The sequence below is a fragment of the Neurospora tetrasperma genome (genome assembly GCF_000213175.1).
Source record: "Neurospora tetrasperma FGSC 2508 unplaced genomic scaffold NEUTE1scaffold_2, whole genome shotgun sequence".
Taxonomy (NCBI): Eukaryota; Fungi; Ascomycota; class Sordariomycetes; order Sordariales; family Sordariaceae; genus Neurospora; species Neurospora tetrasperma.
Genome location: NW_009799100.1, coordinates 1545039 through 1558854, shown reverse-complemented (window position 1 = coordinate 1558854; position 13816 = coordinate 1545039). Strand labels below are relative to the sequence as shown.

Genomic DNA, 13816 nt, shown 5'->3' with positions numbered 1-13816 from the left:
ACCTTCGGCTAGCTAGGAAGAGCGCGATATCACCGCCCTTCAGCCTTCTGGTCCTTCGTTTCCTTCTCCTCAGCGGCTGAGACCCGTTCTCTGCCGGTTGTCTTACAACTGTTAGCACGGAATGGAGCTTGATCCAACATGAGACAAGCCGTTGAAGCATCCCGGTGTGAAACGCTTGAGGACGCCTCTGCTCTGCTTGGTGATCGCTGGTGAGCATGATGGTTCTGGTGGTGTAGAGGTCTTGGCTACCCCAGATTGACGGGTTGACGGGTTCCTGGGACGGGATGACGGGTTGACAGTTCTGTGTGCGTACCTACCTATGCATCACCAAATGTGGCCAGTCTTTAGCTTCAGTTGTTGATGTGCCATTCCCCTCCCCACTCGCTCACGTCGAGGCCAGCGTCAGTCCAGCAGACCCGTATGGTATCTTATCAGGAGGCCTTGTGTCGACTTCGTTGACATCCATTCGCCGCCGGATGTTGATTGCGTCCCTTGGCTGCTCCAAACACCACAAGACATCATCTGCAGCAGAGACGTGAAGAGAGTCTCACTGCGTGTGGAACATTGCTCACATTGCATCCGTGGAGGACCCTGTCTCTCCGCTTTCTGTTCTGCTGCACCGCCCGCCGCTACTCCTGCAAAAGGATGCGTCGTCGAGCTGCGGACGGCCGTCTCTGTTTCTGGTGGTATTTTATTGGTGGGGATGTTGGGAATCCAATCGGCTTGTTGAGCACACTGATCGAAGTGATGTGCTGCCACTCACAGTTGAGGTGCTGGACGGGCGCTTGGGCCACCCCACGCCAAACACCACCCTTCCAGAGTGGTGACTGCCGTCACTCCAACGGGAGTCGTCTGCAGTGAGGTGGTGCAGTGGCCGCCTTCTCCGCCCAAGGGAAGCTAGCCCTGAAATAGTGCCCACAATCAAATCGAATCCCACCCAAGCTGCGTGGCCCGTGTCCCATGATCCCGCGACACGCTAAACCCTCCTCAGCGGACGACGTCGCGCTATCCTCTGCACTTCTGCTCTGCACTGCTGCACCGAAGCTCTGACCCCGGTCTCCCCGTTGCCCCCATCAACCCGTCATTTGTCTCATCCTGCCTCTCCCCGTTAAGCTTCCAGTGATTCCCCAGAGTCCAATCTGCCAGATTGCGCGCGACCGACCGCACTTTTCGCACCCCCGAGCGGTCTTGATCGTCATCATCCTTCATCACACACACACACACAAGCACACCTTCAATCCCATCCTCCGCCGTGCTCTCCACGGGATTCCAGCGCACGGGAGCATCCATTGAATCAGCATCAATTCTAGCCAGAATCCTCTTTGGCTCAAATCGCTTTGCTAGTAGCAATTTTAATTTTGTGTTTTGGCTCGTTTTGGTTGCGTTGTCCCACCGACCATTCCGACCAAAAGGACACACTGCGACCTGCGCGCAAAAGTCTTCGCCGTTCACGACACCAACAGGAGACCACCCATTGTGGCCATCGCTGCCTCCCCCCAATTCATCCCACGACATCTGTATAGCGGCCCAGCCATTCTCCCGCGACATCATGGCGCAAGTAGCTAGGCACCTTCCGGCCCGTCGCAATCCTCTGATGCTCGAGGATGTGCCGTCCCGTAAGCCACCGTTCACAAGTGCGTGAACGAGAACCACAAGCTGACTTGCGCAACTACAGACACAGATCTTGCAAGCCGTCGCCGCTTGGGGCAGACTCAACTGACCCCTCGCATGGTCACTGCTGTTCCGGGCGCTGAGGTTGATCCGTCGTCTCTCCTGGCGTTCGACTACGCCCACCTCAGAGCCCCTTTGCCCAAGGGTATCGTCTCGGGCATCTTCAAGTCCTCTCCTCCCAGCTACTTCCTCATGCGCCGCAGCCAGGATGGTTACATCTCGGCTACCGGCATGTTCAAGGCCACGTTCCCATATGCGTCGCAAGAAGAGGAGGAAGCGGAGCGCAAATACATCAAGTCCATTCCCACCACGAGCTCCGAGGAAACCGCCGGCAATGTCTGGATTCCCCCTGAGCAGGCTTTGATCCTCGCCGAGGAGTATCAGATCACCCCCTGGATCCGAGCCCTTCTCGATCCCTCAGATATCGCCGTCACAGCCACCGACAGCAGTGCGCCCAAGCAGATTGCTCCTCCTCCCAAGTTCTTCGGAGCTCAGCCTCCTCTTGTTGCTCCCACACCGCCTACGACTCGCAGCACGCGCAGCCGTCCTAGCAGTCGCCGTTCCTCCAGCCCCGCCAAGTCTACAACCGCCAGCAAACGCGGCACCACCCCCCGCAACACCAAGCGCACGGTTACCACGGAAGCTTCTGCCACTACAGTTACTACTACCGCCACCGCTACCGCTGTCCCTTCCGCTGAAACCCCCGCCACCAGCTTTGCTGACTCCCAGGCCCCCACGCTCATCAATGGCGAGATTCCTACCTCTACCCCGATCAACACAGTTCCAGTTACCAAGATCCAAACTACCGAAGCAGAGCTCAAGGTGGAATCGATCGAGAAGGAGCCCGTCGTCGTGCTGGAACCTATTGAGGAGGAGCCCAAGATCAAGGTGCGAGTCGATGAGGACGTTAAGCTGGATAAGGATGGCGAGGAAGTGAAGCATACCAAGGTTGAGCTCGAGGTGCCTCTAATGGCGGGTGAGCCTCCGTCCAAGGAGGAGGCGAGAAAGATGATTGAGGAAGCCAAGGCTATGGTCGAGGCTGCCGTCAAGGCCGATGCTGAGGCCGCAGCTGCCCTTGTTGAGGCCTCCAAGGCTGGTGCTGAGGATGAAAAGGCTGAAGGCGAGGCCAAGGCCGAGACCGAGGCTACCAAGGAAGAGGAGGCCGATAGCAAGGGCAAGCGCAAGGCGGAGAAGATTAGCGTCGATGAGGATGAAAAGGCTGCAGATGAGGCTGAACAACCTCGGCAAGCCAAGAGGGTGAAGACCGAGGCAGAATTGCGCAAGGATAGAATCCGGAAGCGCGCCTACCTCGGCCTCACTGCCACGTTTGCCGTAGGAGCTCTTGGGTACGTGCTGCTTTTTTCCGAGTGATGTATTGAGCGTGTGCTAACCCGTTCTGCGCAGTGCCCTTCTTCCCATAATCACACCGTATGTGGCCAACGTACTATAAACCCATGTTGGGACGTAGACACCAAATTTCTTTGTTCTGTTTAAGCCGAGTCGGCACATGACGCGATATTGAAGGAGACATGGGGCGCAGGCCGAGTTCGTTCAAGGAGTCTTCTGTGTACTAGGGATAATGGTCGTTTTGCTCTTGTATCTGGTTAACCTTGGGTCAACTCGAACTTTGTGGTTAGCTTCGGTGTGCAGCATGGTTGGACACCAGGACTCGGACGGAAATAGGATTTTCTTGAATTCAAGGTTGGTTTCATTTTCGGTTTGTTTTACGTTGCACATACCCCCCACTTCGGCGTCTGTCGCCTGTCAATCAATGATTGAGAGTCCATAGCATGAAGGGCCATGGCTTTGAATGGAGGTGGACCGGTCGTTTGGATGGAATCTGGTTCTCATGTAGGAACAACATAGGTATATACAATCTCTAAACGCAAGGGCAGGCGGCATGCTACTCAAACTCGCTGGGATGGGAAACGAAAGTGTAAACAGCGGAGGAAGACTCCCAAGTTCGTGCCGGGCTGGGAAGTTCCTTTTGTAGATAGTAGAGCCTATTCTAGTTGACTGTGTCATGTAGGGAACAAAGCAGATCTTTCGGCAAGGGATTTTCCAGTGTCTGTCTTCGGTGTCGAATGTTCTTTGTCATGCCAAGTTTATGAGGCTGGAGTCTCGATGAGTGCAACGCCATAGTCACATTGGCAGTTCCTCGTCGTTCGGCATCATCCCCTGACAACAAGCACTTCCAAATGTCAAACTCAACTTGAACGGGCCAGATGGTGGAGAGGTACCATATCGTTGAGTGTTTGCACGTTTTCAGCTTATCGCCTGCTTCAGGTGGGGGGATATAACTGATATGAAGCTATGGGGGCTATTATCGTCGTAAACGAGCAGACTCCAATTTTGGAAGCGCACGAGTCATTTTGTTCCGCTCAACGTATCGCATATCTTTTCCTTTTTCTCTCTCTCTCTCTCTCTCATTTTTTTTCTTTTCCCTTTCCCTTTCCCTTTCCCTCCACCACACTTCAACACCACAATCATCATCACCATGATGTTTTGCGGGCTTCATTCCGGCAGCCCTTGACTGGGAACTTGCCAAAGGGGAACGCGACCTTGACACTCATGCAGCGTCGGCCGTTACCCCTCGACCCCTCTTCTTCCATCGTTTGTTCCGAGGAGTTAGCTTCCATTGGGTTTCGCCTGGCGATCCCATGACCTGCTGCTCCAGGTCTTGGCCAAAGGCGGCAATGGTCGGCTTTACCTCCGGGTAATCACAACCACCTTCCTGTCGTCCGCCTGCACCACCTGCGCGCCTGGCTGGTCACGGTGAACATGCCTGCCTACGCCGCCGAACAAGACCACGATTGTTTAGTCAATCACTCAACCGTTGTGTTTCTTCACGCAATTGTTCTTGATCAAAACGCAATACGTATTCTTTCAAGTTCACCATGAGGGCAAACACAAGATTTTGCAAGCAGCTGCTTGCTCAACGCCGGACTTTCTCGTCCACCGCGCGCCGATTGGATAACTATGCCTTTATTGGCCTAGGCCAGATGGTACGTCTCCTATACATGTGTTTCCACTCGGGATAGGTTGCTAACACTCGGATTATAGGGCTATCAGATGGCTAGAAACCTACAATCCAAGCTTCCACCAAGCGATACCATTCGCCTGTACGACATCAACCGGGGTGCGGCTGAAAAGCTCGCCCAGGAGATGTCAGCACAGCAAGCCGGAGGAGCTTCCGCTCACGTGGCGGACAGTGCAGCCGATGCGTCGAGAGAAGCGGTACGTTACACTCTTGCCCTTGGCCTTCATTCCCTCTTCCCAAAAGCTTTTATGATGAGTTTGTTCCAATTCATGAGTTTTTCTAAGTTGGGCCCAGCGTTTTGCTGGGCTTTGAAGTGATTATCGTTATACAACATAAGCCAATCCTCTGAAAAAAAGCCATCACCCAATTCTTTGTCATCATTCAATGTCAATGGCGACCCAAGACTAACTGGGATCTTGACATAGGACACGGTTGTAACATGCTTGCCCGAACCTCAGCATGTCAAGGCAACATACGAGTCGATCCTTAAGGATGAGCTACCTCCCCGTCCTGGTCCTCGTCTGTTCATTGACTGCTCGACCATCGACCCCACGTCCTCGCGTGAGGTTGCGGCCGCGGTAGACAAGGCTCTCCCTAACGGACAGGGTCACTTTGTCGATGCCCCCATGTCAGGCGGTGTTGTCGGAGCTACCGCTGGTACATTGACGTTTATGCTTGGTGCCCCTGACTCCCTTGTCGCGAGGTCTGAAATCGTCCTGCAGCGCATGGGCAAGCGGGTGTTGCACTGCGGTCCTCAGGGAGCGGGTCTGGCGGCGAAGCTTGCCAACAACTACCTGCTAGCAATTGAGAATATTGCTACTGCGGAGGCTATGAACCTCGGTGCCCGATGGGGCCTTGATCCGAAGGTGCTCGCCAGCGTAATAAATGTCAGCACTGGAAAGTGCTGGCCTAGTGAAGTCAACAATCCTGTGCCAGGCGTCGTAAAGACTGCCCCTGCGAATCGCGACTACCAAGGCGGTTTTGGAATAGGACTGATGCGCAAGGACCTGAGGCTGGCCATCCTGGCAGCCAAGGAAGCCGAAGCTAAGCTTGTGCTAGCAGACAAGGCCTCGGAGGTGTACGAGACTGCCGAGTCTGAAGAGCGATGCAAGGGCAGAGACTTTTCGGTTGTCTATCGGTGGTTGGGCGGAAAGGAGTAGATACTAGGAAATACTAATACCGTCTGATTCTACTTTGCTTGGTCTTCGATCAACCTCCGTGATTTCCTGCTTTTTTTTTTTTTTTTTCCCAAAGTCTACCAGTTATCCTATGCAAACTGTTCTGCTCTCGCGGACTAGCCATCATTAGCCGTGATCTATCCTTGCTTGTGGTTCGTTCGTGTTTCGTTATAAGTCAAGATTGTCTGCGAAGGTGGTGACGGCCAAAAATTCTTGGAGCAGATGCCACGGAGGTACATTCATTGAACTTGAACCAGAGATAGTTGGTTGCTACCACACTATTTTCCAAGACCTTCATTATTCATCCAGTAATTCCAACGCTCTAGACTAGAGCTTAGAGCCAAGCTTCAACTCACTTTTAATCTCATCCACCAGCTCCTGCACCCTAAACGCACAACCCCAGCTGCCCTGATATCCCCATCCGCCATGTCCATAGTTATGCACCACCCACGTCCCATTGATGTTCTCCTTCTCGATCCTCACGCCGCCCTCTCTATACGGCCTCAGCCCGACCGCATGCCTAATGACATCCAGCGCCTCGATGCCTTTTCCACCCGTCAACGCCGGACACGCCTCCACGGCGCGCTTCATGATCCTCGTCGCAATGTTCGGATCCGGCACGCCGTCCCAGTTACCCTTCATGTAGGTACCTCCAAGAATGGTGCCCCCACCTGCAGCTCGCTGCATGATGTAGCACAACTCGTCGTCGTTCCCGTCGTCCGTGCCGCTCGTGCACACCATGTTTGGCGTCGCCTCGTTGCGGACTAGCACCACCTGTCCGCGCGCGGGCATCACTTTTTGGTCCATCACGCCGCCCAGTCGACAACTCAGCAAGCCCGTGGCGTTGATGATGATATCCGGCTTGCGCCCCGTGTGGCTCAACTTGGCGGCGTCGGAGATGTGCTTGAGCACGGCTCGCTTAAACACCACGCCGCGTGCCCGGCACTGGCCCACCAGCCAGGGGAGGTAGATGGCCGTGTTGATGCAGACCGAAGTAAAAGAGGAGGCGGAGGACATACCCTCTGGCACCTCGGAGGCCGGTAAGTCGACGTAGTCGGGCACCAGGTCTTTGTACCACGGGTTGCGCACGAAGAGGCCGTCGGACAAGGGGCCCGCGAAGCCGGCGGCTTCGTCTTGGGCGCGTCGGTAGAGGACGGCCTTTTGGAAGTGGATGCCGGCTTCGGGACAGGTCTCGGCGAGTTTTTTCAGTTCGGGCCAGGTTTCGCCTTCCCAGCGGTTGTATTCGGGGGCCATGGGCAGGACGTTGGCGCCCGCGAAGGGAGAGGTGTACTCCGCGTCATAGTCGCCGGGCATGTGCTTGGCTACTACGGTGATGGTGTTTCCTCCTTGCTTGGCTAGTTGAAGGGCGCAAGTAAGGCCGCTCACGCCGGCGCTGCGGTGGATGTCATTGGGTTAGTGAGGCTGATCACGACGACGAGTGGTTGTGAGACTATTGTGTGTATGTGATGTCTCGGGTACTTGAAGCTTCTCAAGCCGATACCGGGGATTGTGTCAGACATACCCTACAATAACAATCGTGGACATTGTGGATAATGTAACCAGGGGCGAAGATAAATCCTGAGGTCAACGGGGAGCATGAAATGTTTACAGAGTAAAACGAAAAGGAAATCCTCGGGTCTAATCAGCCTTTATATGTACCGACTCTGTATGTTCCTTTGGGGGATGAATCATAACATGATCAATCCTCACCTAAACCAGCAATGGGATCCCGATCTTGGTCTCTTATCTTTCCAAGGTGGGATTTACCGCAGCGACCGGACGACCAGGGGACCAGAAGTTCCATAGGCCCGGTTCCAACCTTAGGTACCTCTAGCTTCATCGTCATGATAGAAAAGTTGAGACCTGTTCGCCGACATGACACTCGGCCCAAGATCTCAACCTTGTTGTTAACGGCGCGGTTCAGTATGTCCCCGCATACTGTAGCATTCACTGTACCGTTAGGGGTCTAGCCCCCCGTGGGCCGTTGTCAAAGGCGCGCCCTATGGTAGAGGTAGCAGATAGTTCTCCCACGCCGCTACGGGCAACTCGGCTTTAACCGCAGCGCTCGGGTTCCATATCGCTTACGGAACGCTCCATCCCGTTTAGGTACGGCTCGTCTCAACGCCAATGTACCCGCACTCCGAGCGTACACCCCGCTAAACTTCAACCTCACTCCTCCTCTTCGTTCCTGGACAGCTTGGTGATACACTATCTCTCGAAGTCTTGATCCTGGGCAGAATGCTCAACTTCGAATACTATGAGGGACATAGACGGCCGAAGAGACACCGTAAGATACCCACGTCATCACCTGCATGGGCGATATCGGTGCCTCGACGGTGTGACTCTCACGGCGTAGGGCTGAACACGTTGGCATGTGGGACTGTTTCCCCAGATGGTACTTATCCATCGCTTATCGGTTGCCCTGCTTCGTTCGATAGAAGCTCTCATCCCGACGAACACACATGTCAAATAATGGGCGTCTTCTATTTGACAGCCAAAACCTCGAACTTGCGGCGTTCACCATCTCTGGGATTGGCTCATGAGCGAGATCGTCGGACATTCTCCTGACCAGCCACCCTCCAACAAGAAGACTGGCTCTACACCATCCTGCTCTTCCTCTCTGTGTCACACAGCCACAGTGACAACGATGATCGATATGCCCACTCAACGGCTCGAAGTCCAACTATAGAGACCCGGCCGAAACGGGGCGGCGCAACTATCTCTCAAAGGGGGCCAATGGTCTCATCCTAATATCTGACATACTATGTAGATATTCTATCAATGAGTGGCAGGCCACAGCGGACAAGCCGCGTAACGCCCCGCCGTTCAGCTGGGAACAGTTGTGTGCCCCAGCAAAACCGCGCTCCCGAAGGCTGACGTGACCAAGCACTGGGTCTCTCTCGTCTCACTCAGTTCCATTGCGCTTCGTTGACATAGAAAAAGCCAGTGCTTACATACATTCCGATGTTTTCATCGCTTCAATGATCGACGGGTCATCATACTATACACGGGTGATCACGGTCGACTCTTCGAGTGTCTATTCTGTCCTTGCCCAACGTTTAATGTGGATTAACAGCATGCAGACTAGACTACGATGAGATTTTCACCAGTGGCCCTCGTCTTCAACCGATCAATCCTCTGAAATGCCGAACACACCCGGCCAGGAAGAGGTCCATTCCTTCAGGGATTGGGCTTCTAATCCTCACACGCCCACACGAGGCAGTCCCATGCCCAACGAAACCGGGAATCACTTCTACCAACACCACGAGCACCGACCAGATAGCGGGCAGACTGCTTACGAGAATACCCAATATGACGCCGGATACGGTGATGGACTCGCCACATCATACAGCATCTACGACGTTTCTCCGCACCCGGATGCCTCAGTTGTCCCTCCTGATTTGATCTATCAGCGGCATGATGATGAGACCAAACTCCTACAGGAAAATCAATGGCAACAGCAGGCCAAAGGTACATCCAAGCCAGTTAATTTATCAACTGTTCCCTTGACTTCACAGGGCCTGGGTTCCCCTCCTGTCATCAGGAGTTCAACAGCGCGACAGTCCCGACAAAGGCCCTCCAGTTGCGCCTGCTGGCCATGGCGATGGAGGAAATCATGGAACATGTACCTATGCCTACTCTTCGGCGTTGCATGTGCTGCTTCCCATCACTTTTACTACTGGTCTCTTGATGGGCGGCCAGCCACGAACCAAATCAAGATGATGCGCTATGGAACGATGTTAGCCTTTGGAGCGAAAGCAGGCCTAAGCGCCGCGGTTATCGTGGCTTTCAGGCAGCGGGTATGGACAACGGTTCGGAAACGGTTCATGACTGTCGGCGCCTTGGATGCCTTGTTCTCGGCTACGGAGGACTTACAGGCTGTGACGAGTTGGGAGATGGTTCAAAGCGCAAAAGTGGCGGCGTTGCTAGCGGCATATGTCTGGTATGTGTTCCCCTTTTTCTATTACCTTTGTGACAGCGTCAGAATATATTCTTACAAGTGTGCAAGGCTGGCACCACTCGTGGTAGTCCTTACTTCCAACACACTTCTCGTTGTTCCCAGGAAGATGACAATCTCAACCTCGTGTCCAGAGGTGCGGACGCTGAATCTCACATTCGAAGAGACCTACGAGTGGCGGCAACCTCCAAAGATTGACCGGCTATTTGAGATCCCCCTGTCTCTATGGAATACCACCAAGGAACCAGAGAATGACACTCCCGGATGGTTCGACTACTACACCGCACCCAACCCGAGTTTCCAGAATACAGCCACTATTGGCTCCTTTCTCGAAGAGGCTGTCATGAGAAGGAACGCACCTATCGAAACCTGCGGGACTGGTTGGAACTGCTCTTTCGAGATCCAATTCATTGCCCCAGCCTACAAGTGTATCGAATTGGGCAATGGGGTTGATTCCATTGTCAACAACCTAACTCAAGAGTCCGGAAGTATTGCGCCGCCCTTCAACATGGACGTCCTCCTCCCCAGGGGCAAATTCACCTACTACGCCTTCACCAGCGGCGGCGAATACTCCACCACGCAAATGAAAGAAGTCGGCATCGGCGGCCGACCAACAATGAACCCCCCCTTTCCCAAACACCTCGGCGCCTTTCGCACCGAGCCCATCATCTGGCTCGGCTACGTCACCCTCGCCGACGCGCTGGCCAAGGCCAACGACACCAGGGGCAACCTTCCTTCAGTGCCCTCCAACCCCTCCGACCCAGCCTGGAACACGTCCTTCGTCCCGCACATCTTCGCCTGCGAGAACTACGAATCCAACTACACGGTGCGTATCAACTACACCGGCGCCGCCCAAACCACCACCGTGACCAACGTGACCTACCTCCGCCCCGTCATCAACACGACTTACACCCCGCACATTGACGCCAACGACGGCACCGCCGACAACGTCACCGCTACGCCCACCGATAACTACATCCTCCCCACTTCGATCCCGCAATACCGGCGCACAGCCGCCTACCATTCTTTGGGGTTCATGCTCCGCGACCAGATCAACGGCACGGTGGGAATCGGCGACGACCGCGACCTCGTCAACCCCATCGCCAACACCAAGGCCATCCAGACGTCGCGCCTCCTCGATTTCGGAAACAACTATTTCCCGTACCCGGACATCCAACAGCGGATCCAAAAGTTTTACGAGGACATCATCCTTTCGGTATTGGGACATCCCCAGTTTGCCAGCGTGGTCTGGGCGGCGAAGCCCGGGGAACAGTCAGGCGTGACGTTTAATGCGCCAGACGCAAACCAGCCGTCGCTGTTGACAGACCAGCAGAGAGCTTATTTGTACCCTTGCACCAAGTTTCGCATGGCGCTCGTGTACAAGTTCAATGCAAGGTTGTTGTGGATCGTGTATAGCATCTCGATTGCCCTGGCGGTGATGGGGGTGGCGGTGGGGGCGCTGGCGCTGAGGGAGAATGGACGGGTGGTGAGAGATACCAAGTTTTCGAGCATCGTGGCGGCGACGAGGGGGAGCGGGTTGGGGAGGGTAAGGTGGACTGATAGTACTGATGGCGGTGCTTCGGGCGGGGGTGATACAGTGCCGGAGGAGGTTAAGGGGTGGAGGATGGGGTATGGGGTTGTTGATGCTGGAGCTGGTGATGGTCGGCTGGAGGTGGTAGACGGAGCGGGAGGGGGACGGACGGTGTATGGGTTTGGGTTTGAAGGGGATGTGAGGCAGTTGAGGAGGACGCCGAGTTTAGTACAGTTGACGACGTTGGGGAAGTAGGCTTGATAGGTACGCAAGTGTTTCCAGTACCGTTTCTAGTCTTTCCTTTTTCTCGTATCGGGCCATGAATCGTGGTTGGGTACCGGCAGCAGTCTCCATCGTAGTCATGCTGCAATGGTAAGTTGCAGTCATGTATGTAACCATGACACTCTAACCACAGCCTACCTAGCCAGACAGCCTCCCTTCCCAGCCCTGCTCACTCACATGCGCGCATGTAGGTAGGCGCTCACACAAAGTGCTGTTCCGAATTGCTTAAACTTTGCATTCCCTATCTATTTCTAGGTATCATCCTGTTGTATCTATCCCATATCTCCGCTCTTTATTCAAAGTTGCTTGGTGATGGTGGCCAGGAGAGCAGGGGGGTTGGCACCGACGAACTCGTCAGCCTTGTCGCCGTTCTTGAAGATGACGAAAGTGGGCATGGCGCGGATGCCGAGCTCCTGGGCGAGGTCGGGAAGGGCGTCGACGTCGAACTTGGCGAAGTAGACGGTGTCCTTGAACTGAGGCTCCTCGGACCACCTTTTCCAAGCAAGAAAGGATTAGTCAGTAAGTGCGTTGTATTGTTTTTATGAAAAGGGCGGAAATGTTTCGCTCGCGCTCGCGCGTCCTAGATTATGGTAGAGTAGAAAGGGAGTATATGTGTGTGTGTATGCGTGCTACAAGAGCACAAGGCTGTTGCTGGGGCTGGAACTATTGAAATCGGGAACAGGAACGTACTTGGCGACAGTGGGAGCGATGGCCTTGCAAGGACCGCACCAGGTAGCGAAAGCGTCAAGGACAACGATGGGGTTCTTGGCAATGGCCTCCTTGAACTCCTCGACGCTGTTGTATCGAGATATTGTCAGTTCATTGGGTCATATTGGTAGACGGGAACCCATCAAGGCTGGCTAAGCTGCTGGCTGGCGATTTTATGTATCACACGGCCTCGGGAAGGAAAAGCGACGGATTAGAACTCACGTAGCAATGTTGTGGACAGTCATCTTGGGCGACGAAGTGGTGAAAAAGCGGGAAGCAATTGAAGGGGTATTGGTGATAATAGGGCGAGGAGTAGCTCTGGCAAAAGTGCTGGCGGCAGGTCTAATGAATCTGGAGGAGAACATGGTGTAGGAGAGTTGAGGGGAAGAGGGGTTTTTTACGGTAAATTCCAACAGATGGAAGGCTGAGCCTCTTTTTTTACGAGACCACCCAAAGCGCTCTGTGACTGCACCCACCGAGAGCCGATGGCTGCCAAAAGAAACGGTACGGGTACGGTACAATCACGCAACGGCGGCACATGGGAACTGAACTGAAGCTGCCCTTGTCCCGTCCACTGCGCAAAAGCTTACGGGAGCAAATCAACAGTGGTGGAGCCTTCTCGATGTTCCCCGTCGTCCCGTTTTTGATGATGTAAGAAAAGTCTCCATTTGTCAGGTCCCGCCGATGACGCGAACGGCGACTAGGGGTCCTATTGACCCCGCCATCCACCATTCAGCTGAATGGATATGGTGACCTCGATTCGCAAGAATCTTTTCCCTTTTGTTCAGAGACTCTGGAGACTTGCGTCTGATCGTATGACAATCCCAAATGCCAACCCCATATCCTCCTGGTACTCTTCTTACAAATCGTTGTCACCAACAACGACTAGGTTGATGCGCTTCCAATGTGTCTCAGCCCTTCCATCAATCGACAAGGCTACAACAACAGTGTCTTGGACTTGTGCATCTTGTCAGCCCAACACCAGCGCACGTCATTGCACGCCATAAGCACTGTCCGCTGTTCGCTCTAGCTGCTTACTTGCATTCTGTGGCGCAGTCACCAGAACACCATCCGCTCGGCCGCTTCAGGGCTGAGGTTCTGGTGTCTTGGATACTTGCGCTTCAATCACACACGTGTATTCAAAGAGCCTTCTCATTGCTCATTTCGTTGTTAGTTGGTGATCTTTAACGAATACGTATTATAGATCGGCCGCGCGGAAATCGTGTTAATTTATACCAACTCGTGGCAGCAACAAGTCAATTGAGACAACATTGAACTTCAACAACACCATGGCCAGTGTGGATCCCCTCAGGGGTAAACAAAACATCTGGACCCATCGCCAGGGCAACCACTTCCTCTGATCCATTTTTATCCAGCCTTGCGCACCATCATCTGAACTTCCCTCAGGATATATTTTTCCGTCCTCTCCGATGATCTTTACGATAGCC

General features: G+C 54.1%; 5 protein-coding genes across 5 annotated transcripts; 3 read left to right on the top strand and 2 right to left on the bottom strand.

Annotated features, from left to right (window-relative positions):
* Positions 1-1533: 1533 nt before the first annotated feature.
* NEUTE1DRAFT_116303 (uncharacterized protein) lies at positions 1534-3722 on the top strand (the record flags this gene model as incomplete). The annotated part of the gene is made up of 3 exons (XM_009850899.1): positions 1534-1616; positions 1676-3017; positions 3076-3722. 3 exons carry the CDS (start codon positions 1550-1552, stop codon positions 3119-3121), a joined length of 1455 nt encoding a protein of 484 aa, XP_009849201.1.
* Positions 3723-4536: 814 nt separating this feature from the next.
* On the top strand, positions 4537-5902 carry NEUTE1DRAFT_145029 (uncharacterized protein; the record flags this gene model as incomplete). Its single annotated transcript, XM_009850898.1, has 3 exons — positions 4537-4676; positions 4735-4908; positions 5137-5902. The coding sequence occupies 3 exons, from the start codon at positions 4569-4571 to the stop codon at positions 5869-5871; spliced, it is 1017 nt and encodes a 338-aa protein (XP_009849200.1).
* Positions 5903-6134: 232 nt separating this feature from the next.
* On the bottom strand, positions 6135-7583 carry NEUTE1DRAFT_78436 (uncharacterized protein; the record flags this gene model as incomplete). The annotated part of the gene is made up of 2 exons (XM_009850897.1): positions 6135-7282; positions 7412-7583. The coding sequence occupies 2 exons, from the start codon at positions 7432-7434 to the stop codon at positions 6217-6219; spliced, it is 1089 nt and encodes a 362-aa protein (XP_009849199.1).
* Positions 7584-9032: 1449 nt separating this feature from the next.
* On the top strand, positions 9033-11672 carry NEUTE1DRAFT_120816 (uncharacterized protein; the record flags this gene model as incomplete). Its single annotated transcript, XM_009850896.1, has 5 exons — positions 9033-9360; positions 9408-9543; positions 9592-9832; positions 9899-9914; positions 9982-11672. The coding sequence occupies 5 exons, from the start codon at positions 9033-9035 to the stop codon at positions 11631-11633; spliced, it is 2373 nt and encodes a 790-aa protein (XP_009849198.1).
* Positions 11673-11767: 95 nt separating this feature from the next.
* On the bottom strand, positions 11768-12731 carry NEUTE1DRAFT_94197 (uncharacterized protein; the record flags this gene model as incomplete). Its single annotated transcript, XM_009850895.1, has 3 exons — positions 11768-12152; positions 12351-12455; positions 12591-12731. 3 exons carry the CDS (start codon positions 12611-12613, stop codon positions 11957-11959), a joined length of 324 nt encoding a protein of 107 aa, XP_009849197.1.
* Positions 12732-13816: the final 1085 nt, after the last annotated feature.